We start from the raw sequence: 26,130 nt of genomic DNA on the forward strand, positions 1-26,130 counted from the left end.
CTTCCTCCTCTGCTTGGCACTTCACGGATCCTCTTCCGGGGCAGAGGTCGTCCCGTCCCTCCCGCGTTTCCTCCAAGATGGCGAGCGGCAGCAGTGGGGGGGTTTCGGTGCCTGCGCTCTGGAGCGAAGTGAACCGTTACGGCCAGAACGGTGACTTCACGCGCGCTCTCAAGACCGTCAACAAGAGTAAGTATCAGGGCGGGTGCCGGGGCCGGCCCAGGCTGGCGGAAGGATGCGCTCTCTTTCCGCCGTGCGCGCTCCAGCCTCTTAAGTAGACGTGGGACAAGATCTGAGCTTCCTGCGTGCAGGGTGCGACAGCCTGGAGAGCGTAGTGGGCGTGGGTCGCAGCCCCCTGCTCTCCCGAGCTAACTCTGGGCCTTGGGTTGTTTAGAGCCACGTATACTTCCCACATTACACCCCGCGAAAAGCGAGGGAGGGATTTAAAGAGACCGCTGCTCCCTGCACCTAATCCAAACTGTTCTTTTATTTGACTCCTCTGTTTTCACGCCTTATTTCGCAAATATTCCACATTTCGTCCTTTTCTCCTTCCATTTAGCGGAATGATGGAGACCGTATTGCTGAGGGAGTTCCTTTTCTTGGGCCTTGGCTGGGGGTGGAACCCGCTTGTGACACGTAATTTAGACGCTGGTGCTGACCAGGTGGAAGCTGTACAGAATCAGGAAAGAAGAAAGGGCTGGCTCTGTATGCCAGGCCTGCATTCCTAGATGTAATCTCACCAATGTCATTAGACCAGAAAATGTGTGTGTGAAGCACTAACATCTGAAATCACGTTCGAAGAAAAAGCCTGGCCTATTTTTTGCTCCATAACTTGTAATTTCCAATAAACTATCTCGGTATGAGATTTACTCATTGTATTCCTTTATCGTTTACTATGTAACTGTAATATGGCAATGCATTTTAATGCTCTCTTTCGTGCTAAGTTCTTTACTGAAGATGACGCCTATATTTGGTAGATTTGGAAATGCAATTACCAATACAGGGTTTGGCTATTTAAAGCAGTAATAACGTAAAAGGTATGTCAGTAACATACAAGGTTGTATAGTTTTCAATGACCTGTAGTTGGGTTAACGTGAAAATAAGTGATGGTGCTCACAATGTATTTTTGGTGATTTCAGACATGGAGGAAAATTGATACTAATTAGAATTACTTGGTTCCTAAACTTATTTTGAATTAAGGCTAGTGTTTGGCTGGGCCTACAGCCACTACTACTTAGTGGCAATGTAATAAATTGCAGGAACTATTTCATCAACGTCTCTCAGTTTGTTCTCAAGTACAGCATATGTTTTCTTCATCGTCAGAAACTCCTTTGTTTCTTAGAATTGAGTTCCTATAGTTGCCTAGGAGCAAGGAGAGTGATCTTGGTTATTTTGACACTGAACAGCTGTTTAGCATTGAAACTTGGCTACCTGAGTTCTTCCTTGTACTTTTCTTTGGTCATTTTAAGTTAAAAGGAAAATTTTAAATGGTATTTGGAACTATTGCCAACAAGATAAATTGCATCTGTATACTTTACAGCTTATAGATATTGCCAAAATATTCTCTGTTCATCTTCTTGATGACCTTGTAAAAAAGTAATGCTTTCATACTTGTCTTACAGATCAGAAAAATTAAGATTTGCTGTTAGATGACTTGCCTAAGACCTCAAGGCATCTAATGACAATCTTGTACTCAAAACTAAGTTTGTTTCCAAAGTCGACCTGAACTTTTCACTTACCCTGTGAAGTAATGAAATATGCAGATGTAACATGCATCTCAAGACGAAAAAGCTGGAGAAAACACCTTCTTTCTTGTTCTTTATTTCACTCTCCTTTTTGGGAACATGCATCTTGGGAATCTATCTCATTGAAACTCTAACTTACTAAATTATAACTCTCATTACCACTTCTTAGGTTAAAAATGAAGATCCACCTTTTTTTAAAAAAAAAGTTTTGACAAATCATTCTTGCTGCAGTACAATTGGAAAAGTAATTTCTTGAGGCAGGGGGTGGGAAAATTTAGTAAAAATGTGAAAAGGGAGTGGATTTTAAAAATATTTTCCTAAAATTGTTCGGTAGTACTACAGATCAACAAGGATGATGTTACTGCCCTGCACTGTAAAGTGGTATGCCTTATCCAGAATGGAAGCTTCAAGGAAGCCTTGAATGTCATCAACACTCACACCAAAGTGTTAGCCAAGTAAGTGATTCAGTTGGTTGTTTGTGTAATTATTAGAAACACTTTTACCATAGCTATAATAATTTTTTTACCACTTCAGTGATTTTTTGATGTTTCTTTCCTTTTTTTTTTTTTTTTTTTTTTTTCCTGTTGCTTTCCAGCAGTGTTTTTGAAACTGGATAGAGTAATAGTAACTTTGTTCTTTTCTGCTTTAGGGAGCCCTTTTTTTTTTTTTTTTTTTTACCTCACCTTCCCTTTGAACCACTAAGAAGGAGGTAAATTATGGAGGGATGTGGAGCATAAATGTAACAGGAGTCTCAGAGGGATATAGGGAGAACAATTTAGCAGAAGGTGTGGTAGGGCAGTATAACCTGAGGTCTCCTTTAGTCTGGCCTCTGTGCTGACCTCCTTTGAGAATTATTTAGGTGAATTGATTTTAGGCGAAGATCTTTCACTGCCAGAGTTCTTTAGCAGCCTTGATACTGGTAGTATTTTTGTTGTTGTTAATATTTTTCATTTATTTCATTTAACTTTTCATGAATTTTGAACTTGTATTCTAAATTGTTGCTCTAATTTTTATTTTTTTTATTTTTTTACAGTTATGCCTAAGCCCCAAAAGAAATGTGTATTGAAATGAAGTTTGCAGCATACTTATTCTTTAGTTAAAGATTCTGGTTTATAAAGTACAGAGCAGTATATAGTATACTTCCTTTTGTATAAGAAAAGGAAGGTATAAGAATTTATATGTGTATTTTTCTATATGTGCAAAATAAACACTAGCCAATGAAACAGTGTGTTAAAATAGTCACGTGTAGGAGGCAAGGAGGAACAGGGTAGGCTTGAAAAGCAGTGGAAGTAAAACTTCTTAGTGTATACCTTTTTGTTTTTCATTTGAGCCATAAATATCTTACAGATTGAAAACTTATTTTAATAAGTTTATTAAAAATAAAAAGGAAATAAAGAGAACACTGTTTTCTACTAGTAAATATGTTTATGCTGAAATTCACTATTTTGAATTTTGACCATTTTGTGAGTTAGAGAAATTTTGAAACAATTTTTGTCAGGCAAGTAAATAAACGGTATTGCCATTTATTTTGATAAATATTTTTCCTTATGGGTTATGGTTGAAATTTCAATATGAGTTTTAGGTGTCACATTAATGTAGATGAAGGTTTAGGTCTGTGTAAAGTAGTGTCTATGTAGTTGTATGTTTACCAGTTTGGATACAAATACCATGTTCTTTAAAGATTTCTAGGTTGTGTCTGTGCGTATGCGCGCGCACTAGTCATTTGCTTCTTGGGCAAGTTAAAAGCAGCATTATATGACTTGTTATTTGATTAGTAGGTTTAAGAAATTTCTGTAATAATTTGTTTAAAATGGTGTTCACATTGTCTTTGTACCTAAGACAGTTATTTAGAAGATTAATGATTTCATTCTTAAATGTTTATTTCAAAAGGCCAATAATTCTAATAAGAATATCCATGAAAGCAAGAGAGGCTAAGGACATGGATATAGTATTTTCTGCCACTAGTGAGCTGTCTGGCTTCCAAACAAGTCACTAACCTTTGTCAGCTTCTTCATCTGTTATCAGTGGGGATTAAATAACAATATATATCAAGTGCTTAGAGCAGTATCTGGCATATAGGAGTGCTCTGTTGTGTGGGCCAATAATCAGATATTGTTTTTTTCCTTTTTCAGTAACTCTCTTTCTTTTGAAAAGGCATATTGCGAGTATAGGCTGAACAGAATTGAGAATGCCTTGAAGACAATAGAAACTGCCAACCAGCAGACAGACAAACTAAAGGAACTTTATGGACAAGTGGTAATTACTGCTTTTAAATACCTGTTGACAATCATCCTGAGTGAACATGACTCTACCTGTGGCAAAGAGCATGGATGAGGAACCTGATGCTCCACAAAACTTGCCACCAAACCAGTTCTTGACACTTAAACATATTCTCTGTTCTTGATCTTCTTGCAAAAGCCGCATATATAATATTCTGTTAACAAATGGCTTCCTCAGAGTAATTTAAAATTATGAACTATCCTATGAAATTTGGACTTTTTAGTTGGAAAGGAGCTTATATATTTAAACAGTTTTGAAATTGTATTAAATCTAAAAATCATGGTGATAATTTGGATAAATTCAGCTAGTTCATGAAATCCTTGAAAATATCTTATTGTAAAATTGTTTTGAGACATATAATGAAGTCTTATGTAAAACAAAGCTATTAATGAGGAAAGGACAGAAATATTGTTAGAACTAGCAAAACCCTCTTAAACATTTTTAAAATGTCAGTCTAGGGCAAATCTTGTATTGACTGTATTCCCAAGAAGTAGTATGAGTTTAACAATATAAATGAGTTGAAGAAAGATTTGGGCAAGTTCATGGATTGTAGGTCTATAAAGAACTTTTAAGGTAAGCTGGGTAAGTTCAGGGTAAATTCCAGCATTTTGAGGTTGATGAAGGGCACCAGTCTCTGTCATACATGGTGGCCTAACTGACCCATAGTGATGGTTCTTATTACCCTTTCAGAATCATGTGGTGTGTACTTCATACTACCCTATACGATTGCTGGTTTCTGAGAAAGAGAAAATGAATATTAAGTATAGTGAATTCTTGGAAGTATTAACTCTTTTTGCTAACATCTAATTTTGTTCCTGTTTACTGGAATTTAGTTGTTGCTGTGTGTTGTCAGATCATTTTTTTCATTGTAAGTCTGACTTATGTAACAGGGTGTTTTCTGTTAGAGAAAGGTTTTCTTTCACACCCCACTTAGGCATTTATGTAACCTCAAGAAGAGGTAAATGCAATGACTTTTAACTGAATAATGCCTTCGAATCTGCAATATAGTAGATCCATTGCAAGTAATTTTTTGAAAGGGTTAGTAGCATACAGACATAAATGAAAAATTATAAAGATTTTTCTTTATAAAAATGGTTGATTGCGCATGTTATGCTGTATGTTTTCCTTCTTAGTGGTTCCAAAAAGGGTTTGGGTAGTGTGAGAGACATAACACTATATTTCTTCTTTGCCCTGACTTTTTTACTTGCTTTTTGTGTCTGCAGTTATACCGGCTAGAACGCTATGATGAATGCTTAGCTGTGTATAGAGATCTTGTCCGAAACTCCCAAGATGATTATGATGAGGAGAGAAAAACAAACCTGTCAGCAGTTGTTGCAGCTCAAAGCAATTGGGAAAAAGTGGTTCCAGTAAGTATCCTTGAGTATCACATAGCCATGAAGTGATATTCCTGTTTAGTGTTTGACTAGTATTTTGTTCCATGACAGGAGAACTTGGGCCTCCAAGAAGGCACACATGAGCTGTGCTACAATGCTGCATGTGCACTGATAGGACAAGGCCAGCTGAGTCAGGCAATGAAAATCCTACAAAAAGCTGAAGGTTGGAAATTTACTAAAATTATATGTGATTTTGACGTACATAGAACTTTGCAAAATATTTGCAAAACCTGAGTTTGACTTTTTGAAGTTTTTAAGGGGAAATGATTAATTTGGTGGGAATCTCTCAAAGTTAATATAGCCTTTCTTTGGGGTTTTGACAGTATCTGTCCATTATTTCTGCCTAATTCATGAGTCATACTATTTGTTCATTTTCAACCACACAGGACCTTAAAGTATAAATTTTGAGGAGTAGGATTTTGGACAAGTTACAGTGTGTATTAAATGTAAATTGAGCTCATTACTGTTAAGCATTTGCATTAGTACATGGCATATAATAAAAGAGCTCAGTAAATATTAGTTATTGTTATTAAACAAGTACTCAAGTTTAGTAATAATATGCTGTTTGTTTCAAAAGGCCAATAATTCTAATGCCAATAATTTATTCTCTTTATTTCAAACACACTATATTTATACATTGGTAACACTATTCAGGCATATTTTTACTACATTTAGAACACTATTCAAGCACATTTTTACTACATTTAGTACGCTTCCATATGCTGGGTTAGCCAAAAAGTTCATTTGATTTTTTTCTGTAAGATGGCCATAACTTGATGCCTTTAACTTGAATCAAAACAATTTAGTTAGATTGTACTGTGACAGCTGTCATATCAGCATGTATTTTTAAAAAAACAACATTGCTGAATTTTTGTGTAGCCATTTTAATATTGCAGGTGCAAGAAAATAAACTTCATTTTTGGCATATTATGCTTTATTATTCCAGGAAAGGTAAAAACAACTGAAACACCAAAAAAAAAAAAAAAAATTTGGGCAGTGTATGGAGAAGGTGCTGTGGCTGATCAAATGTGTCAAAAGTGGTTTGTGAAGTTTTGTGCAGGAGATGTCTTGATGGACGATGCTCCACGGTCAGGCAGACCAGTTGAAGGTGATAGCGATCAGATTGAGGCATTAACTGAGAACAATCAACTTTATACCATGCGGGACAGAGCTGACATACTCAAAATACCCAGATCAGTAAAACTATTGGTGAAAACAAAAGTATGTGTCTTTTTTATGGAAAGAACCATATGGACTTTTTGGCCAACCCAATAAAATATTTACCTGTATTGAAGCTTTTAATTAAGAAAAAAATTTAGAAACATCTCGTATTTATGTTTTATTAGACAGTTGGCTAAGTTTTACATTAACACCCAAATAGATTACCATGCAGTCATTTAAAATTATAATGTTAAAAATAAATGTGTACATCATAAAAATGTTCATATTATATTAAATGGAGGAAGGGAGATTTCAAAATAGTATGTAGAATATCCCACTTTCATTTTAAATGCAGCCATACATTTACATTAACAAAAACAATAACTAAAATGCTAATAGTTGTGATCTTTGGGTGGTGGGATTGCCTTTATTTTTATACTTTTCTAAAATTGACTTTTTGCAATCAACATTCATATTTTTAAATGTCCTTTAAAGATTTTTTTTTAACATAGAGATTACAAATATCAAAGAGCTAGAATGATTAGGGACTGATAATATTATCTAATATAGTTAATGCTAATGATAGATTTCAAATTTACTTGTCATTAAAATTATCTTGAAAGCTTCTTGCTCTCTGGAATGGTGAAAGGAATGGGAGTTACCAAGCAATGTTAATTTTAAAACTATTTTTTTCCTATAGATCTTTGCCGCCGTTCATTATCAGAAGATTCTGTAAGTATTCTGTTGTTAAACCCAAATTTTACACTTCTGACTAATACAAATTTGTGTGGGGCTTTATTATAGTTTTTATTGACTTTTTGGAATAGATAGTGATTCATTGAATAGGAATGACAGTAGAAAACCTCTTGATTACTTACTTGAAGACATTGCTTAGGGTGAGAAATTACAATACAAAAGTTTTTATATACCTAATGCATTCTACTTTAAATTCGTATAACTATAAAGTCAGTCTTCTATTTTAGATACAGGGCCCAGGTCTTTTGAGTATGGGTCTGTTCATAGGAAATCCATGCATGTATCTTACATAATCCAGCATTTGTGATTTCATTTCTAGTTTTGTTGTTGTTGTTTTAAAGTGCAACACTATCTGAAAGACAGTTGTGAAGTAGTTTCATTACAGTCCTTTTAGATGTTAACTTTTTCACCAATGTCTTACCATTTTCTGGCTCACACCCAATTAGACGGTAATTTTCTTTGGTCACTCACCTTTATCAAATATTTCTGAGCATTCAGCATAATTTTCATTGAAACAAATCTCTTCACACTCATAGTTCTTCTCTTACTGTGATAATTAAGTTTTACCATTTGCTTGTAAAACATAACTGGATTAATGGAGTTGGAAGGGAGCACATCTGACCCCTGGTCAGCATACATTCACCAGGTGAGAGCAAGAGTGCTGGGTGTGGTAAAAGAGAACAGCCCCTTTGCCTGGAGCATTCATTTTGCATAGGCATTGGTCAACCTTTCCAGAGGAATGGAGAATATGGATTAATATGGATTAATTAAGAGAGCTGCTTTAATTACAGGATTAGTTTCAGTTTTTGAAGTTCTTTGTGTGGTGATAATTAGGATTTTGTGAATTTGCCTCTTTTCATGGCAATTCCTAAATTTTAAAAAAACAAATCTAAGGGAAAATTCCTGAAAATATGCGTTTTAGGATTCTATACCACTTGAATGTTTGGATTACTTGGTAAATATGTGGAGTAACTTGGAGAATTTACAGGAAAAAAAATGTTTCTTCTTCTGCTTAGGATGGGACTGAGGAAGACCCCCAGGCAGAACTGGCCATTATTCATGGGCAGATGGCCTATATTCTGCAGCTTCAAGGTCGTACAGAGGAGGCTTTGCAACTTTACAACCAGATAATAAAACTAAAGTGAGTTATTAAAATAAAGTGTCTTTTGTAGGGGAGGAGGTTTCTTTTTAAAGGTTTGATCCTTTTTGACTTGCTTATTGTTCACAGGCCGACAGATGTGGGATTGCTAGCTGTGATTGCAAATAACATCATTACCATTAACAAGGTATGAATTACCCGGGGCTTCCTACGCTTATATTTTATGCTGGCAGCGTGTTACCCGGCTTTGTTCTAGGATAAGTGGGGGTTTTTTGTTTTTTGGTCTTTTCCCATAACAGAGTCTGAAATTGTAGGAGATCACATGTAATAAAACTTTTTTGTAGTTACAGATTCTGGACTTTAAAATCTTACTGTTTTCTTAGTTTATAATAACATGGAGAAACTATTTGTTAGAAAACTAAAATGTTTGGACTTTCAAACTTTGTGCGTGCATGTTTTACATGATGTTTTCACTTAGTGAGCCTCAAAGTTTTCTGTAATTTTTTTCTGTCCAGTGGTTTTTATTTTCGGGGAAGGGAGATGAAGGCAGGTTCTCTTAAGTTCAGATTTGAAATTTAGGTCAATAGAAAATAAAAGTAGCACTTATGGGATTTTTTTGATAGACCGTGTAATTTTTTTTCGAGTACCATCTTATTTCATCCTCACAATTATCTTTTTAGGTCGCAGTACTTATTTCCAATTTATAAGAGTGTTATCTGAGGCTGAAAGGAGTTAAGAAATTTGTGTAAGGTCACAACTAATAAGAGGTGGAACTTGAATTTAGATTGCAGTCTCTGACCCCAAGGCTTGCTCCTTCTCCTTCGTGGTGTCCCTCTCCTCCTCTAGCAGAAATTCAGAGAGTCTCCAGAAGTGGGGTCATGGCATTAGGGGAGGTAGTAGTTACAGGATGTTAGAGGCCATTGCTATGGTTTAGGTGTCCAAAAATTGATTTAGGCTTTTGAATCTTAGCAATAATATATAACTTCCTATGTTTATGAATAATTTGAAATGCCACTGAAGACAGATTCTTTTTATCTGTTTTATAATTGTGAGGAAGAAAGTGTGCAAAATACTAAATATTCAATATTAACACAATTAATTATACGTTGAACTTTCTTCAGTCTTAATCATTACAGTTTTAAAATGTCATTCTGGTTTTGGAAAAAAATGTACATGTTTAAATTTTTTGCCTTACACTTTATAACTATAGTATTTGGTGAAAGAAAAGATCTCTGGGTTGGCAAATTTGAGCTTACCCTTGAGAGAGAGATACAATTTGAAGGTGAAGCGACAGCCTAAGCAAATGAATTATAAAGAAATATTTATGGCCTGTAGGGGGCAGGGAATGAGACACTAGAAGATAAAAGGATATATACATGCTGGCTAGTTTAAGAAAAAAATAGGTTAGATTGAATGATACCAAAGTATGGGAGATCATGAAAACTAAATTTTTGAATAATAAATTATATGATAGCAAAGTTTAGGAGAAGTCTGGCAGTGGCATGCACAAAGAAGTATTAATATAGTTAATATATATTAATATATAGGAGTACCAACTAAAAATATGGGTTTTGAGGATTGATTTATATGAAAGCCTATTTCTTGCTGTTTCACATTGGTTTGGAACTTCACACTCAGAAAGAATAAAATTTATTTTAAATGTCTTCCTTGCCTCCTTTTAGTCTTTAAACTGGTAGAAGACCTGCTTTAAAAAGCACAGTGGTATCAGTAATTTGCAAAGCTATAATACTGTGCACATAGTAGACACTTATGTTTAGCTTATCCTTCTTAGGATGCAGTGTTGATTTAATTTTCTTCCTTCTGTGAAAGATACGTAACTTTCTATAATCAAGGCTTTCTTTTAGGCAGATAATACTGTGCTTGCCCCACACAGATTTCAGAAATTGAACTTATTTATATCTCTGCCTGGGATGACCTTAAATGAGAATGGCCTTAAAGAAAAGGGAAAACAGCCCTGGCCAGTGTGGCTTAGTTGGTTGGAACCTCGTCCCATAACCAAAGGTTGCAGGTTTTATTCCCAATCAGGCACATACCTAGGTTGTGGGTCCCATCACCTGGTCTGGGCACAAATGATCCCTGGTTGGGGCGCATATGTGAGCAACCAGTCGATGCTTCTTTCTCTCATTGATAGTTCTCTCCCTTTCTCTCTCTCTAAAAGCAATGAAAAAATACCCTTGGGTGAGGATTAATAATAATAATAATAATAATAAAGGAAAAACAGCTGTGTTACATTAGTATTTTTGCTAAAAGTGTGTTCAAGAGAGGTGTGAATATATTTCTAAATTTGAATGATTTACTTAAATAATGAGAAGTATTTCAAAGAGGAATGAATTACTTTCCTCATTTGTCATCTAAATTCTAAAGGGCATAATTTGTACAACTTGAAAATTTTAATCTTTTTAATCCTAATTTCCACTGTAAGACTTGTACTATCACTGTGTACTAATCTTTAGAAAGCTCAAAAAGAGCATTTAATAGTGAAAAGATAAAACAAAAGAAAACTAAGAATACAAGACAAATTGATATGCATCTTAGGAGCATAAGCACCCCAACCAGGCAGATGTTTATCTTCCAAACTCTCTTGTTTTTATATAAAATAACTAAATGAAAGATGAATAAATGTTAAAAGAACTAAAGCCTGAGATTGCTGTTAATGATGCATGAACTTTTCTTTGTCAGGACCAAAATGTCTTTGACTCCAAGAAGAAGGTGAAGTTAACCAATGCAGAAGGAGTAGAGTTTAAGCTTTCCAAGAAGCAGCTGCAAGCCATAGAATTTAACAAAGCTTTACTTGCTATGTACACAAACCAGGTGAGTGACAGATCTCTGGATCCTCTGGATAAACCTTTTTAGAGTATGGCACCTGAAACATCATGGTTGTATCAGTGCAACCTGTTGATATTTTGTCTTATACCCATGTGTTCTTCAGGATGTCATATGGAATAGATTTTATTGGTTATACAAGTAATTTGCCCAATTCTGTGTAAAAGTGTGCTGTTGGTAGCTTTTAAGAGGAAGAAAACACTATTCACATCTGTAAATGAGATAATCTCATTACGTTATTTCTAATTTCTCTGAATTAAAGTAAAATGCGCATAATATATTATAAATATTAAGGTGGTCAGTTCTAACCATAATATGCATTAATTCTAAGTCAAGTACAATTTCATACTCTTCTAGAGCAGAGGTTTTCAGTGGGAGGGTAAGAGGCAGTAGCATTATTTAGAACAGAGTCAAATTATTCTAAAATCATTTAGCAAGAAATATCTGTACATTTTGTTGTTTTGAGGCAAAGGCTGATACTTGATGTATTTTTTAAGACAAAATTCTGGGTTTTAAGCATCCAGATGGATGTTTATAACTCATCCTTTCCTAAATGCTTCTAGAATTCATAGTTTAAATTCAGTAAATGGAAATCATTGTTTACAGGAAAAAATTAGGAGTAGATATTGTAAAACAGTTCTTTCACCGTAGGCAGATTTTTATTTACTAGTTTCAGCTGATTTCTTTCCTCCCCGCCTCATCCTTTTTTCCTTTTTGGTTACTCACTTATGTTAAATTTCATTAACCAATGTATTTGGGGGGATGGGGGGATACTATCTTTAGGCAGACCAGTGCCGAAAGATATCTGCCAGTTTACAGTCCCAAAGTCCTGAGCATCTCCTGCCTGTGTTAATCCAAGCTGCCCAGCTCTGTCGTGAAAAGCAGCACACTAAAGCGATCGAGCTCCTTCAGGTAAAAGAATTACTTGAATATTTAATGAAGTATCAGATAGTTGTAGTCTTGTTTCATTTTCATTACATATAAAAACTAATAAATATCATGGGCAAACTAATAGGTAATATACCATAGACAAATTCTAGGGTATCACTTTAGTTAATTCTTAGGCAATAGCTTTGTTTTATATAAATTGGCATTAGTATATATTTGTTCTAAGCCCTAAAGAGTGCTTTTCATTTTGACGTCTATTTAACTAGTCAAGGGTTTATTTTAGGATTATAATACCAGAACATGCTTAACCCCTTTTTCAATAATGTATTCTCCAGTAAGTCCATTCCAAACTCAAATAATTACAGAGCTACTGACTTGGTTTTTATTAGCTGAAATCAGCTATTAGATTCGTTTTGAATTTCCTGAGGGTAAAGTACATTGGAAAGTTGGATGGGTTAAAACTAGGACCATCCTGAGGGGCAGAGTTGCCAGACAGGGACCCTCAGCAAGAAAGTATCATTTATTTGAGTATCTTTTGAAAAAAAAAATATGTTGTAATCTTATTTCTCTGTGACTTTCTGGAAACTTGACATTTATTACACTTATTTTCATAGCTTAATTTTAAAGCACAGTAGGTGTGGATAAAATTTCTCTGAAGTAAAACTTTGAACTAAGACCAGAAGTTTAATATTTTAAAACTGGATGTAAATTTTTATGTAGCTAAGTAATTGGAATGTGTGCCATTAGTTGTGTAAATAAAATGTATTTTTCCCCCCAATTAAAACATTTTAGGAATTTTCAGATCAGCATCCAGAAAATGCAGCTGAAATTAAGCTGACCATGGCACAGCTGAAAATTTCTCAAGGTATTAATGATGATTTCATCATGGTTAATATATCATTTTAATGGAAACATATGGTTGGAATGATTCTGAAGTAGTTGACTATGTGAGTTTTAAATTTTTGCAGAATCGTGAAACCTCATTATTGTTGTTTCAAACATAAAGCTAGATGATGGGAGCTCCAACGGACTTATTAGTGGGTTGGCCTTTTCTTGGGTTATTACTGAATTGTTAGAATGATTCCCAGTCTATGCCTTGAAAGTCTGTAGAAGCAAAAGATTTCTCTGTTCCAAAAGAGCATACTTAACTCCAATTTCCTGGGTATATCATGTGTAGAAATGCTTATATCTGTCACTTGGTAGTATTTGCATGAATTAAGCGTTATTTTGCATCCTAGTTTTCAGAATTTCTTAACTTAGACCTTTATCCTTTATTTATGTTTTACAACTCATGTCTTTGGGGGAGAGTGGCAAGGAAATTTAATGAGAACTGATGTTTTTGGATATTACAGAAAACTGGTAGTGTTTTTGTCCATGATTTTGAACCAGCCTTCAGTGATTATCTAGACCTGTGTTGACCACATTTGGTAGCCACTATTTGCATGTAGCTATTTTAAGTTAATTAAATGAAATTTAAAATTCAGTTTCTTGGTTGTGCTGCTACATTTCAGAAGCCCTGTAGCCACATGTGGCTAGTTGGACAGAATAAGTTATAGGACGCTTCCATCACCCCAGAAAGTCCGGTCAGACAGCTCTAGTGTAGATACCACTCTCACTGGGGATGATGATTGGCTTGGGAGCGGTCAAAAAATTTTGTATATTATGATGGCTAAAATAAAAATTGTATGGGTAGAGGCAGGGGGAGTTGGCAATTAAGAAAAAATGTGTAAAAAGGCTCCTAAATGGGTAGTAATGAAAACAAGGTTGAGAAACACTACTGGTCTCCCTGTGACCCTGTTTCTTTTTCCACCTCTCTTGTTCTTGCTCTCTTCTTTATCTTCTTTCCTCATTAGGTTTTTCAGGTTTGGTATTTTTGTTGTTGTTGTTTTGGTTTTTTTTTTTGCAAGGGTTATTTTATCATACTAAAAATTACTGAGAGCCTGTCATGGTTTTTGTTTTGTTTTTAAAGACTTTGAAAGGTTTAGTTGTTTAGGTTGCGGTGAGTAGAGAATTGGAATTCTAACACCACAGGAAAGTTTTCATTACACTCATGTGCAGTAACATATTTCAAGGCCTTTAGGGAAGGACTCTCACCTTTAAGTTATGGTCTGAAAAGGAGAAATAGAACTCAAAGACTGGGAGTTGGGAGATGACTTTTCTGTTCATCTGCCATTATCTTTCTTTTTCTTTTTCTTTTAACTTTCCTGCCTTTTGTTTTTTTAAAGATTGAGTTATTTTGAGAGAGAGGGAGGAAGGGAGTGAGAAAGAGAGGGAAACATCAATGTGCGGTTGCCTCTTGTGCGCCTCCTACTGGGGTCCTGGCCCACCACCCAGGTGTGTGCTCTGACTGGGAATCCGAACTCCTGACCCTTTGGTTCACAGGCCAGCACTCAGCCCACTGAGCCACACCAGCCAGGGCATGCCATTATTTTTCTTTGTGAGTGTTAGCAAAGTATATTGTTTCTTTAAAACTTAAGTTTTCTTATTTGTAAAGTGAATAAATAGAATACATTCTTTTATTTATTTAATCCTTACCTGAGGATATATTTATTGATTCCAGAGAGAGAGGAAGGGGGAGAGAGAGAGAAACACCAATCAATTGCCTCCATACATGCCCCAGCCAGGGGCCAAACCCACAACTCAGACATGTACCCTTGACTGGGAATCGTGCACATGACCCTTTAGTTTATGGGAAGACACTCCAACAAACTGAGCCATACCGGCCTGGGCTAAATAAGAGTGCATTCTTCCCAAGATCCTATAGCTTGAGTATTTAGAGATGTTACAAAATATGGCTCTTAAATTTCTTGTCTCTTTTTTTCCATAATACGCTTTCTTCATTGTGATGGCTGATTTTGTCTTTAATTTCTTAAGGTAACATTTCCAAAGCATGTCTAATCCTGAGAAGTATAGAGGAATTAAAGCATAAACCAGGCATGGTGAGTTATAACTAAAATATTGTAAGACTACAAAAGTAATGGAATTAATAGTCCATTGGTATGTTTGATGTTTATTTGTATTTGCTAACTTATACCTTTGGCTGGGTAGGTATCTGCATTAGTGACCATGTATAGCCATGAGGAAGATATTGATAGTGCCATCGAGGTCTTCACACAAGCTATCCAGTGGTATCAAAACCATCAGGTAAATAAATGGAGTGAAATGTTTTAAGGGCATGCTTTTACATAAAAATAAAAAGCTGTACTGTTGAACTCAGGATTTAGGAGAATTGAAACATTCCTACTCACTATTTAAAAGATGAAATGCTCTTACTGTAATATTCTATTTTTTTAAGTATACCGGATCCAAATAAAGTTATTAGAAGTAAGAAGTGGCTGCAAATTGAAAAAAATAATTGCTCAGTTATGTTTTCTGAACTTCTGTCCTTTGTGTGTGTATGTTTGTTTGAGTGTGTAATCTCAAGAAATAAGAATAGTAGTACAGGATTGCATATAAGAGAACTCATCTTAAGTGGCTAGAGAGTCCATAGATGGTAGTAATTGGTAGAATGGTAATACAGTTGACCCTTGAACAACATGGGTTTGCTCTGCACAGGTTCATGTATATGCGGAGTTTTAAAAAATAAGTATTACAAATGTATTTCCTTTATGATTGTCTCAATAACATTTTCTTTTCTCCAGCTTTATTGTAAGAATACCGTGTATAATATACGTAACATACAAAATATGTGCTAATACTTTATGTTATAGGTAAGGCTTCTGATCAGCAGTAGGCTATTAGTAGTTTAGTTTTTAGGGAGTGAAAAGTTTTACTCAGATTTTCAACTATGAAGGGGGTCAGTGCTCCTAATTCCCATGTTGGTCAAGGGTCAACTCTACCTGGAATAATTAATTGTATACCATGTCTCCATCTAATAGGAACATTTCTTTTTTCCAGTGTGGATCTTTGCATAGGCAGTATCCAGCTTACGTGGTACTTACACTGTTAGCACTGTTTTTTTGTATTTTGTTGTCTTTTTTTAGGCTTTTATTTTTAGAGAAAGAGGAAGTGAGGGAGAAAGAGAGAGAGAGAAACATCAGTGTGAAAGAGAAAGATTGATAGATTGCTTCCCATACACACCCTAACTGGGGATCAGACCTGCAACCCAGTCATGTTCCCTGATCAGGAGTCAAACTGGCAACCTTTCGGTTTGCAGGACAACACCCAGCAAACTGGGCCACACTGGTCAGGGCTACTGTTAGCACTGTTAGCACTGTTAGCAGTAGAAGGATATCATTGTTCTAGAAACTATTAAGTTAATGTTTGAGAGCTGCGGTGACATATATTTGATTATGGGATTATTTCTAACTGTGAACAATCAAAATGAAAATGGATGGTTTTCCAAATTTATAAATTAATCATCACTTGTACTAATTTGTCTACCCATCTCCCATTTTTGCAAATTTGTTTATGATTTTTCATGCATTCCATACAATTTAAGATGAGGAATTTAATGGATAGGTCCACTTAAAAGGTCTAATGAATGTAACTTCATTGACTTGCTAAATGTTTAGCTTAAACCTTTTTTTTCTCTTTTTACTCAAACTGTAGCCCAAATCTCCTGCTCATTTGTCCTTGATAAGAGAAGCTGCAAACTTCAAACTCAAATATGGGCGGAAGAAGGAGGCAATTAGTGACCTAGAACAGCTATGGAAGTAAGCCCTGAAAGGTGGAGATGTAGAAATCCAAATTTTATTGCTGTTATTTGATATGAGGGAATTGTTTTGCTTGTTTATGTTATTTTCTATAGTTTTATAAATTGTTGAGTAACTTTCTCATTTCTTCTTTTAGACAGAATCCAAAAGATATTCACACCCTGGCGCAGCTTATTTCTGCTTATTCACTTGTAGATCCTGAGAAGGCAAAAGCGTATCCTTTTGGTTGTTCAAGAAGCATGCTAGATCTTTTCTAGTACCTGTGTGACTAGGATGGGTTTTTTGGTAAATTTCAATAAACAAACAAAACCTCCCTTCTAACTAGTAAAAGGAAAAATGAGAACTTATTGATTAATGTGACTGAAAAATACAGTGATAGATCCAACTTGGGATACAGCTTGATTCACAAGCAAAAGTGAAGTCAATAACATACAGCTTATATTTCCCCAAGTTAAACAGCAAAAAAAAATTAAAAAAGCGTATTTTATTTGGATAGTAGTACATGATTCTGAAATGTCATTTGATTGACTGTCTTAGGTTACATGCTCATTTTAAACAATAAGAGGAATTGGTGCTCTGACTGGCTAGCTTTGGAACATGTGTGCTACTCCAGTATGGGTGTGTTCCCCAAACTGAGATGCTAAGCAGCCACAAGTCAAAAGCTTTGCAATGAGCAAGTCTGTGTTTTATGTGCTTGATATCTGTTTTGGAATGGAGTTTTTATTAATTATTTATTTTTAAAGATTTGATTTATTTATTTTTAGAGAGAGGGGAAAGGAAGAAGAAAGAGAGGGAGAGAAACATCAATGTGCAGTTGCCTGTTGTGCACCCTTCTTGTTTGGTTGCCTCTTGTGTGGGGATCTGGCCCACAGCCAGGCATGTGTCCTGACTGGGTATCGAACCAGGGACCCTTTGGTTCACAGGCCGACACTCAGTCCACTGAGCCACACCAGCCAGGGTGGAATGGAGTTTTTAAGCGACCACCTAGAAGTATGTCACTGAGTTAAGGACTAGATGAATAGGTTATGGCCTCTTTCTCAAGTTTTCCCTTTCACAATATATAATATATAATTGACCTTGTGACCTGATTTGTTCCTCTGTAGAAAATTTAAGAACTTGTTTTTGCTTTTGACAAAAGTCATCAAAAAAAGACAGTGCGCTTCTCTGTTGGCATAGATATATTGTTAGACATAATATATATTGTGTTCCTGAACTGCTCTTCTATCCCAGTCTTAGTAAACACTTGCCCTCATCAGATAGCATGTCTCTAAAAGTAGATGTTGAAGCTCTTGAAAATTCTCCTGGTGCTACTTACATTCGGAAGAAGGGTGGAAAAGTTGCTGGAGATAGTCAACCAAAGGAGCAAGGGTAATGTTTTTCATTTTAATATTCACTAATGCTGATTTTAAATTATGTAAGAAATAAAAATAGATTCATATAAAAATTCCATGTGAATATGGTTTAAGTCCCCTTTGTTTCTTTTCCCTTCAATTTTGCTGTGCCCAACTCTTAGTCCTCATCTCCTCCCTCTCCCTGGCCCAGAATTAACTACTGGTATTAATTTAGTGTACATCCTTCCAGATCTTTTTCTTTGTATTTACACAGAGATCATGTAGAAATATTTTTCTTAGATTGGATGATTTTTGTTTTTCATAGAAGTGGGATTCTATTATACTTACTCTTTTCAAACTTGCTTTCTTTCATTTAATAAGTTTTAGAGATTTTCCATGTTCTAAAGGTAGATATATGCTCCTCATGTGTAGGCTGGATGTGCCCTACTTTATTAACCTGCAAGTTATTGATATACATTTATTTTATCATTTAGTGATTCTAAACTAGAGTTCTGATAAGCTTTATTTTGCTGATTTGGAAGATATGTTAGCTGACTTCATTAACTTACATGAACTCAAATTCCATTTCTTTCCTTGTTCTCCTACATTGCCATCTCAGAAACAGCAGATGCCTATGGTAAATGTTTTAAGATTCTATTTTTGACTCAGGATGAATAGAGAATAGAAGAGATATAACACTTCCTCAGTTTTGTGGCTTTCTTAGTTTTTCACTATTTTCTTCTTTTTTTTGACTACTTTGGAAATCTAAATTTTTTTCTAACTTTGAAACAATATCAGCACCAATTATATGATTGACTTGATTGTGAACTGTGGTAAAAAAAGTATTATCATCCTCATAATTGAATTTTAAAAACTTAAATAAAGAATTGGAGTCTCAGAGATATGACATTGTTCAATTTTATCATATGATTCTTTTTCCAAGCCTTATAAAGAATCCCAGAATGAAATAAATCCAAGCCAGATCCTAAGGGGATTTTCAAATAATGCCTATTTAAATATTTTCAGTATTTTTTTTCTCTTCTTCCAAACAGGGTTGGGTAATAATTAGTAAGACCATGTGGTTATAGTTCATTTCTATTCCTGGACAATTACTGAGAGGTATATTGACTTTTAGGCTTTTAAATTTCAGCACAATATTTTCATTAGGCATTATCAATATCTTTCATTTTATTCTAACTTTTAAATACAAAGGCTTAGTTTCTTTTCAAGATACATTTTGTTGTTGACAAAATATAAATCATGGTCCTTGCCCTCAACAGAACTTAAGTCTAGCAGAAGGAAATATACCTAAGCAGTAATTGCAGTAAAGATTGCATGTGCTCTGATTGCGCAGGGCATTAAGGAACACACTAGAGGGGACAGTTCTTCCTGGGGACACTGAGAGGTTAGGAAACATTTCATGGAGGAGGTGATTGGCTTGAATCCTGAAGGAGATGAAGAGGATGAGATAGCAAAGTGTGAGCAAAGGCAAAGAAGATATGGCAGAGAATCTTTAGGAAATTGCAGGTATGGCTGTGGAGTATGATTTATAGGGAGACAATGCAGAGTTTGGGTGAAAGATGAAGCTCTAAAGTAAGATGCTGTATGTTTCATTTCTTATTATTCAGGGTACCCTGAAAGAACTTTCACAATTGAATAACTTAATAGAGTGAATTTTTGGCTGGAATTATTGCCTTTCAATCTTTTTAGTTCTCTGTTCCGTAGTTTCCATAGAAGTATATCACATGAGTATGCACAGAGATTTTTTTTTATGTCTTCCTCTTTTTACTGTACCTGTCAGAGTGCTTAGTAATTGTTTTGAAGTGTTTTATTTACTACTTATGCTCTTTTTAGTCCTTTGGGGGGCAGGCCAGTGTCCTTAATAAAGATTTTGTTTAAAAATTTAATAAATTCACAAGGTTCAAAACCTGAAAAATAAAAAATTGCAGAATAAAAAGTCTTCCTCCCACTGCTTTCTGCCTTCCTCCCTCCCAGGCCAAGTGTTTGGAGCTTAATTAAATTTAACCTCAATAAATATACCAAACAGTCTCTTAGCTTTGGTGAGCCTGCACTCAGCAAATCTTGAACACCTTTATGATAAAGTACTCAGCTTGCTCTTCTGCACATGTTTAATACTCAGTATTTTATCACATTTATGGTAATGATTTTTATTCTCTTTGTAGACAGGGAGATTTGAAAAAGAAGAAAAAAAAGAAGAAGGGTAAGGCATTTTTATTAATCTTTTGATTTCTTTCTATAAAATAAAAGTTTGAGTTTAGCCCTATATAAAAATCTTCAAACAAATGTATTGTCCTCTCTTTTTGTGTCTTTGAACACTGAGTTTTGTCTTAACTATAGTTAACATTTAATTTTATTACATTAAAGAGTACAGGTCTGGAGTTTGTGTAAATTCAAATCGTTGCTCTAGGAACATCGCTCTTTCATTGTGACTATGAATAGGGTACTTAACATACCTGCCTGAGTTTTTTATCTTAAAAATGGAATATGACAGTATGTACCTCATAGGATTAAAGAAGATGCTACACATAAAGCTCTTAGAACAATGGCTGGCTCACAGTAAGCCCTGGTTACATTAGGGTGCTTTTGGCTTCAAGTGCCATAGAACTCCATCAGGCTAGCTTAAGAAAATTTACTGCTTATGAAACTGGCAGTGGAGTTACAATCAAAGTTGGTTGAGCCAGTATTTGTATCTCTTTGTTCTGCTGTACACAAAACTGAATCCCATTAGAGTCTTAGGATGTTTGTTGGAAATAGGGCCACAGACTTGTCATTTATATCCACCAGGACAAAGAGGTCCCCTTTACATTTGGCAACCTTTCCTATTCATCTGATTAGGCCAACGTAGGTCAATATCCGGCCCTGAACCAGGGGAACACCATGCACTGATTGGTTTAGGCTCTCTTAATCTATGGCAGGAGTAGGTGGAATTACCATTGCTTTCGTCACCTAATCAGAGATTATTTGTTGCTGAGTCTTTGGGAAATCTGTAGTCCAAATTAGGTTGCTTCTTGATTATGCCCACGGCTAAAAGTCAGTGTTCCCAGAACTTCTAAGTGTATTACTACTCTTCCCATCTGTTTTCCAGCTTCCAAAATTGTATTAATATCTTCTCCTATTCTTCTAATGTGTTTATTGTCACTTTAATGGAATTTTGGGACAGTGCAGAGGCTGTTTGCATTTAATCCACTGTGTTTAATTAGACATTTTATTATTTCTTCACTTTTGTCACAGTACTTGCAAATTGGTAAAAACTCAAGTATTTGTTTTGTGTTGTTTTCTGTATTAGTAATACTTTAAGGGAGCAAGTGGTAATAGGAAGCAATAACCTGCAGTTTCACTTTTTTCTATATTTTGTGGTTTTCAAATGGGCATATTTTAAAGCTTACAAGTGATACATGCTTATTCTAAAAACAAAGTAAAATAAAATAATAATAAAGAAAAGTAATAAGCTTCTATTATAGAATGGCATAAAGAGTAAAAATTCCTTACTCCAAATTCATGGTCCCAGAGATAAATACATAACTTTTTTGTATATAAAACATACATACACATTTACATGTTCAGTCAGTAAAAGTTTTTGCAAAGCTGATATGAACATATCGGGATTTCTTTTAGTCTTGTATTTTAGATTGTATTGTGCAGACATTTTTCCAAGTTGTTTTTTTGTTTTTTGTTTTTTAAAAAAATATTTTAGCCCTGGCTGGTGTGGCCCAGTGGGTTGAGTGCTGGTGTATGAACCAAAGGGTTGCCAGTTCGACTCCCAGTCGGGGAACATGCCTGGTGTACAAGCCACATCCCCAGTCGGGGAGCACGCAAGAGGCAACCACACATTGCTGTTTCTTTCCCAGAGATTTTTATTTACTTTCAGAGAGAGAGGGAAAGGGAGGACAAAAAAGAGGGAGAGAAACAGCAATGCGTGAGAGACACATCAATTGGCTGCCCCCCACATGCTGCCAACCAGGGATCCAGCTGAAACCCAGGCATGTGCCCCAACTGGGAACTGAACCAGGGACCCCTCGGATGTCAAGCCAGTGCTCTATCCACTGAGCCACAACCAGCCAGGGCCTGAGTTGTTAAATATAGATGTACTTCTCTTTTTTTTTAACTCATATAGCTTGCTATAGTAAGGATATACTGTAATTTACTTATTCTTTTATTGATGGGCATTTGTTAGTTTGCTATTTTAAGGACTATCACAGAGAATATTCTTACACACATAAATTTAAGGCTTATGGGTTTCTGCAGGATGAATTTATAGAAGTATAAATTTTGACTGGTACTGTCAATTAAATTGCTCTCAATGAAAGTTATACCAATAAACACTTCTGCTAGTAGTTTTTGAGTGTTTCCCATTATCTCACTAACACTAGAAAGTATTACTGCTTTTAATATTTGTGAGTTTGATAGCTTTTACCCTTTTCATTTTTAGTGAAGTTGAGCACTTTTTCACATAATTAATGACTTTTATTTCTCCTAGCTTACTCTAATTACAGCTATTCCCATTTTTCTTTCTGTGATTTACCTCTTGATTACCAAGAACTTGTTCTATATTAAGAATAGTAATCCACCCTGTTATATAATGTGCACTTTTTTTGTTTTATTCTCTTAAAAAAGTATCTTTTACCTCTGCAATTTAATTTTTTTTAGATAGATACATCTGTGAAATCTTTTGCTTTATGGCTTCTGAATATTGTGTCATGCTTAGAAATAAGGCCTTTTCCCCTTGCTAGATTATACAAATAAAACTTTCTCAGATAAACTTATTTTAGTTTTTAATGTTATTTATTTCCAGGCTTGGATATACTGTTTAAACAACTACCTTGAAAAAATAAGGTTTCTTATTTCTTCATCAATTAATTGTTACACAGGGAAACTGCCTAAGAATTATGACCCAAAAGTGACCCCAGATCCAGAAAGATGGCTACCGATGCGTGAACGGTCTTACTACCGGGGAAGAAAGAAGGGTAAAAAGAAGGATCAGATTGGAAAGGGGACCCAGGGAGCAACTGCAGGAACTTCCTCTGAACTGTAAGTCATTGCTTCCCAATCGAGATCACTCAGAGCATAGGTTGGGTCTTTCTGAGATTGACTCAGGGTCATTAGTGAGAATTTTTAAAATGTATTTTAAGTATGAGAAGTACAATCAGATACCTTTGATGTTGTGCTATTTGCTATTATAAAGGAAAGAAAATATGGTATTTCTGGTCTGATTGTATTTTAGGTATTTGGACTGTAGGATTATATCATAAATAATAGGATTTCAGTACCTTCAGAAGGAAACTAAATACATTGAGTTATTGAATGAATTAACTATCTAGATAAACAAAGATATAAATACCATGACCAGAAAGAAGTATTACAGATGTTACTAATTAAGTAATTTGTGTATAGTGAATTATAAGTCATTTAAATTTTTTTGTTTATTTTCTAAGATTTCTAAGACTTGGCATGTACTATATATTACTTATCTTTTAATTATAAAGCGGTAAAAACTTTATTCAAAAGTGAAATGGATAGCGATTGAAGTACCCACCTTAAAATAAGTAGAATGTATGTGGAAGATTGTTAAGGGTGGAAATGAAATAACATGTATGTACGTTTTTATAGTCTTTTTCTTTGTTGAATATATGAATGACCAACACTTTCCTGATCCGATGATTTCAGGGATGCCAGTAAAACTGCCAGCAGCCCACCCACCTCCCCAAGACCTGGCAGTGCAGCAACAGCATCTGCATCTACAAGTAATATCATACCCCCAAGACACCAGAAACCTGCAGGCGCTCCAGCAACAAAAAAGAAACAACAACAGAAAAAGAAGAAAGGTGGAAAAGGTGGCTGGTGATTAGAACATTCTTGTTGCAGGCCGTTTTTAAACTAGTCTTAGTGACACTAGGAACATAATAAAGATAACACAGTGAGAAGCACAGAGCTGCTCCCTTCCTCGTCCCCACATTTTCATACTATTATTTTCTCATGCATCAAAAGGAAAATATCTTCCTCAAACTCTGCCTACTCAGACTTGGCCTACTTGTACCACCTCGCTTTGCCCAGATGATGAGGACTCAAAATGATTGGGCATTTACCTACCTTAATATCTGTTTCTTTGTTTGCTGATCTGGCGGTAGTTTTCTCAGTTTTACAAACAAGGCATGTTATCTAAGGTTTCCTAGGATATAAACAGAAATTAATTCTGTTTTATTTAACTAAAGTCTGAAGATACTTGTTCTATTAAGTCCCACTTTAAATTATGTCTTAGGAGGTCTTGGGAGACGGAAAGTGGAATCTGTCGAGCATTCCAAGTATCTGCATAGAAATATTATGTGATAAAAAGGGACCTTGTTAATACACTGGTGTTTTTTATTACATGAGTGGCCATAGGAAATCTCAATGTCTTCATTAATTTTTACCATAAATTCTCTGTCATGTGATACTGGAATATGGGATATATATGAAAAGTATGTTTATATATGTATGTACATATGTACACATATATATACATTAGGGTTCCTTTATGCTTCCATATCATTTTCAGATGATAGCATTATACTGATTTAGTACTCTTAAGAACTCAAGGAAAACATACCAATGTTGTAAGAAGTTGACTCAGACCCAGTGTTCTGAGGTCAGATGGGTGTGGACTGTCTCAGTCAGGTTTAATGGGCCTTGTCAAGAGCATGAGCATTGACTTGTTATGTAAATCAGTACCAGAGTTCAGTAGCAGGCAGTATTGAAACTTAACAGTACTAGTTAGCTCAGTTAAATACTCAGAGGGCCCCTCTTTCTAGTTAGGGGTATGACTATTCATTACCCTTCCCAAAGGAATGGTGTATTACACAGTCAGTCTGTGGTGTTGGTGTTGCTCTGGTCTCTCCAAGCTTATAATCCACTTTCCCAATGAACAGCCATGAGACAGACACACTGGAATGTACACCCTGGTTAGTATTCATTTTATGTTGCCCAAGATAGCATTGAATTCAGACCTCAGTTATTTCCGTTTGATCACATTACTCCATCCTTGTCAATAAAGTGCTGCTGTGTTTGACTCTGAACATATCTACTGCAACTTCTTCAAAGAGTTTTTAAAAGGCCTTCCCCTCCTTTACAAGAGTAAGGAATGTGGTGCTGCATTTGTGTTTGACATAATCAGAATCTGCGGTGGCATCTAAACAAGAGACCCCCATATAATAGGAATGATTTATTATGCCATAACTTTTCTGAGCTCACTGAAAATAGTCTTTTGGTGAAAGTGACAGATACTCATTTTTTCTGAATATATACCCCATTACAAGAATAATTGTTTGCAGATTTGTTATTTAGGATTCCATTAAATTTCTGTGGTGAAAGAATTATTTTTAGGTTTCACCAAGCTACAGAATTTGGGTGAAATTATTGAAAATTTTGACACAAGGCACAAAGTAAAGTTTACAGTTGTCTAGTCATAATTGCCAGGCATTGTTATTACCAGTCATCATGAAGCAACTGAAACCTCAGTTCACATAAGTTATTGTCAAATGAAGTGTAAACATATATATTAACTTTCTAGTAATTTTTTTCTTTTGGACAGGTCTTTAACCAGTGACATATACACTTTGTATATATGTGTGTGTCTGCATTTATAAAACAATATGGATACATCCATTCACTGTGGCACATTTTAAAATAAAATATTCTAGCAATGAGTGTGGATTAAGGTGTTTTGGGTGTTGACATTTTATGGGGAATTCCTGGTTAATATATCTGAGCATTTTTTAAACGTTTTAAATTAAAAATTTTTTAAAGTATCTAAAATTATTTTCAGCTCCTCCCAACAAAACCACAAAACTAATCTAATGGATTGAGAGAGCCCAGTTTTAACTTCACTGAAAATTTATTGTGTTGATACGTGTATATAAATAAATTGAGGAATAAACATTAAGTTGTTAAGCACAACATTTTCAAGATTTTGTGGAAATTGCTAAC

At 35.2% G+C, this 26,130-nt stretch overlaps 1 protein-coding gene across 1 annotated transcript; it reads left to right on the plus strand.

Annotated features, from left to right (window-relative positions):
* Positions 1-21: 21 nt before the first annotated feature.
* SRP72 (signal recognition particle 72) lies at positions 22-26,050 on the plus strand. Its single transcript, XM_054566773.1, has 19 exons — positions 22-186; positions 2,077-2,197; positions 3,875-3,998; positions 5,246-5,389; positions 5,468-5,579; positions 7,278-7,309; positions 8,350-8,474; positions 8,562-8,619; positions 11,133-11,264; positions 12,060-12,188; positions 12,957-13,029; positions 15,039-15,103; positions 15,213-15,308; positions 16,716-16,819; positions 16,956-17,033; positions 18,050-18,187; positions 20,334-20,371; positions 23,040-23,199; positions 23,836-26,050. Exons 1-19 carry the CDS (start codon positions 78-80, stop codon positions 24,011-24,013), a joined length of 2,016 nt encoding a protein of 671 aa, XP_054422748.1. The 5' UTR covers positions 22-77; the 3' UTR covers positions 24,014-26,050.
* The last annotated feature ends 80 nt before the right edge of the window (positions 26,051-26,130 follow it).

This window comes from Pteronotus mesoamericanus, unplaced genomic scaffold, assembly GCF_021234165.1.
Source record: "Pteronotus mesoamericanus isolate MK-2021 breed Mesoamerican mustached bat unplaced genomic scaffold, CSHL_Meso_final contig_180, whole genome shotgun sequence".
In the NCBI taxonomy this organism is placed as follows: Eukaryota; Metazoa; Chordata; class Mammalia; order Chiroptera; family Mormoopidae; genus Pteronotus; species Pteronotus mesoamericanus.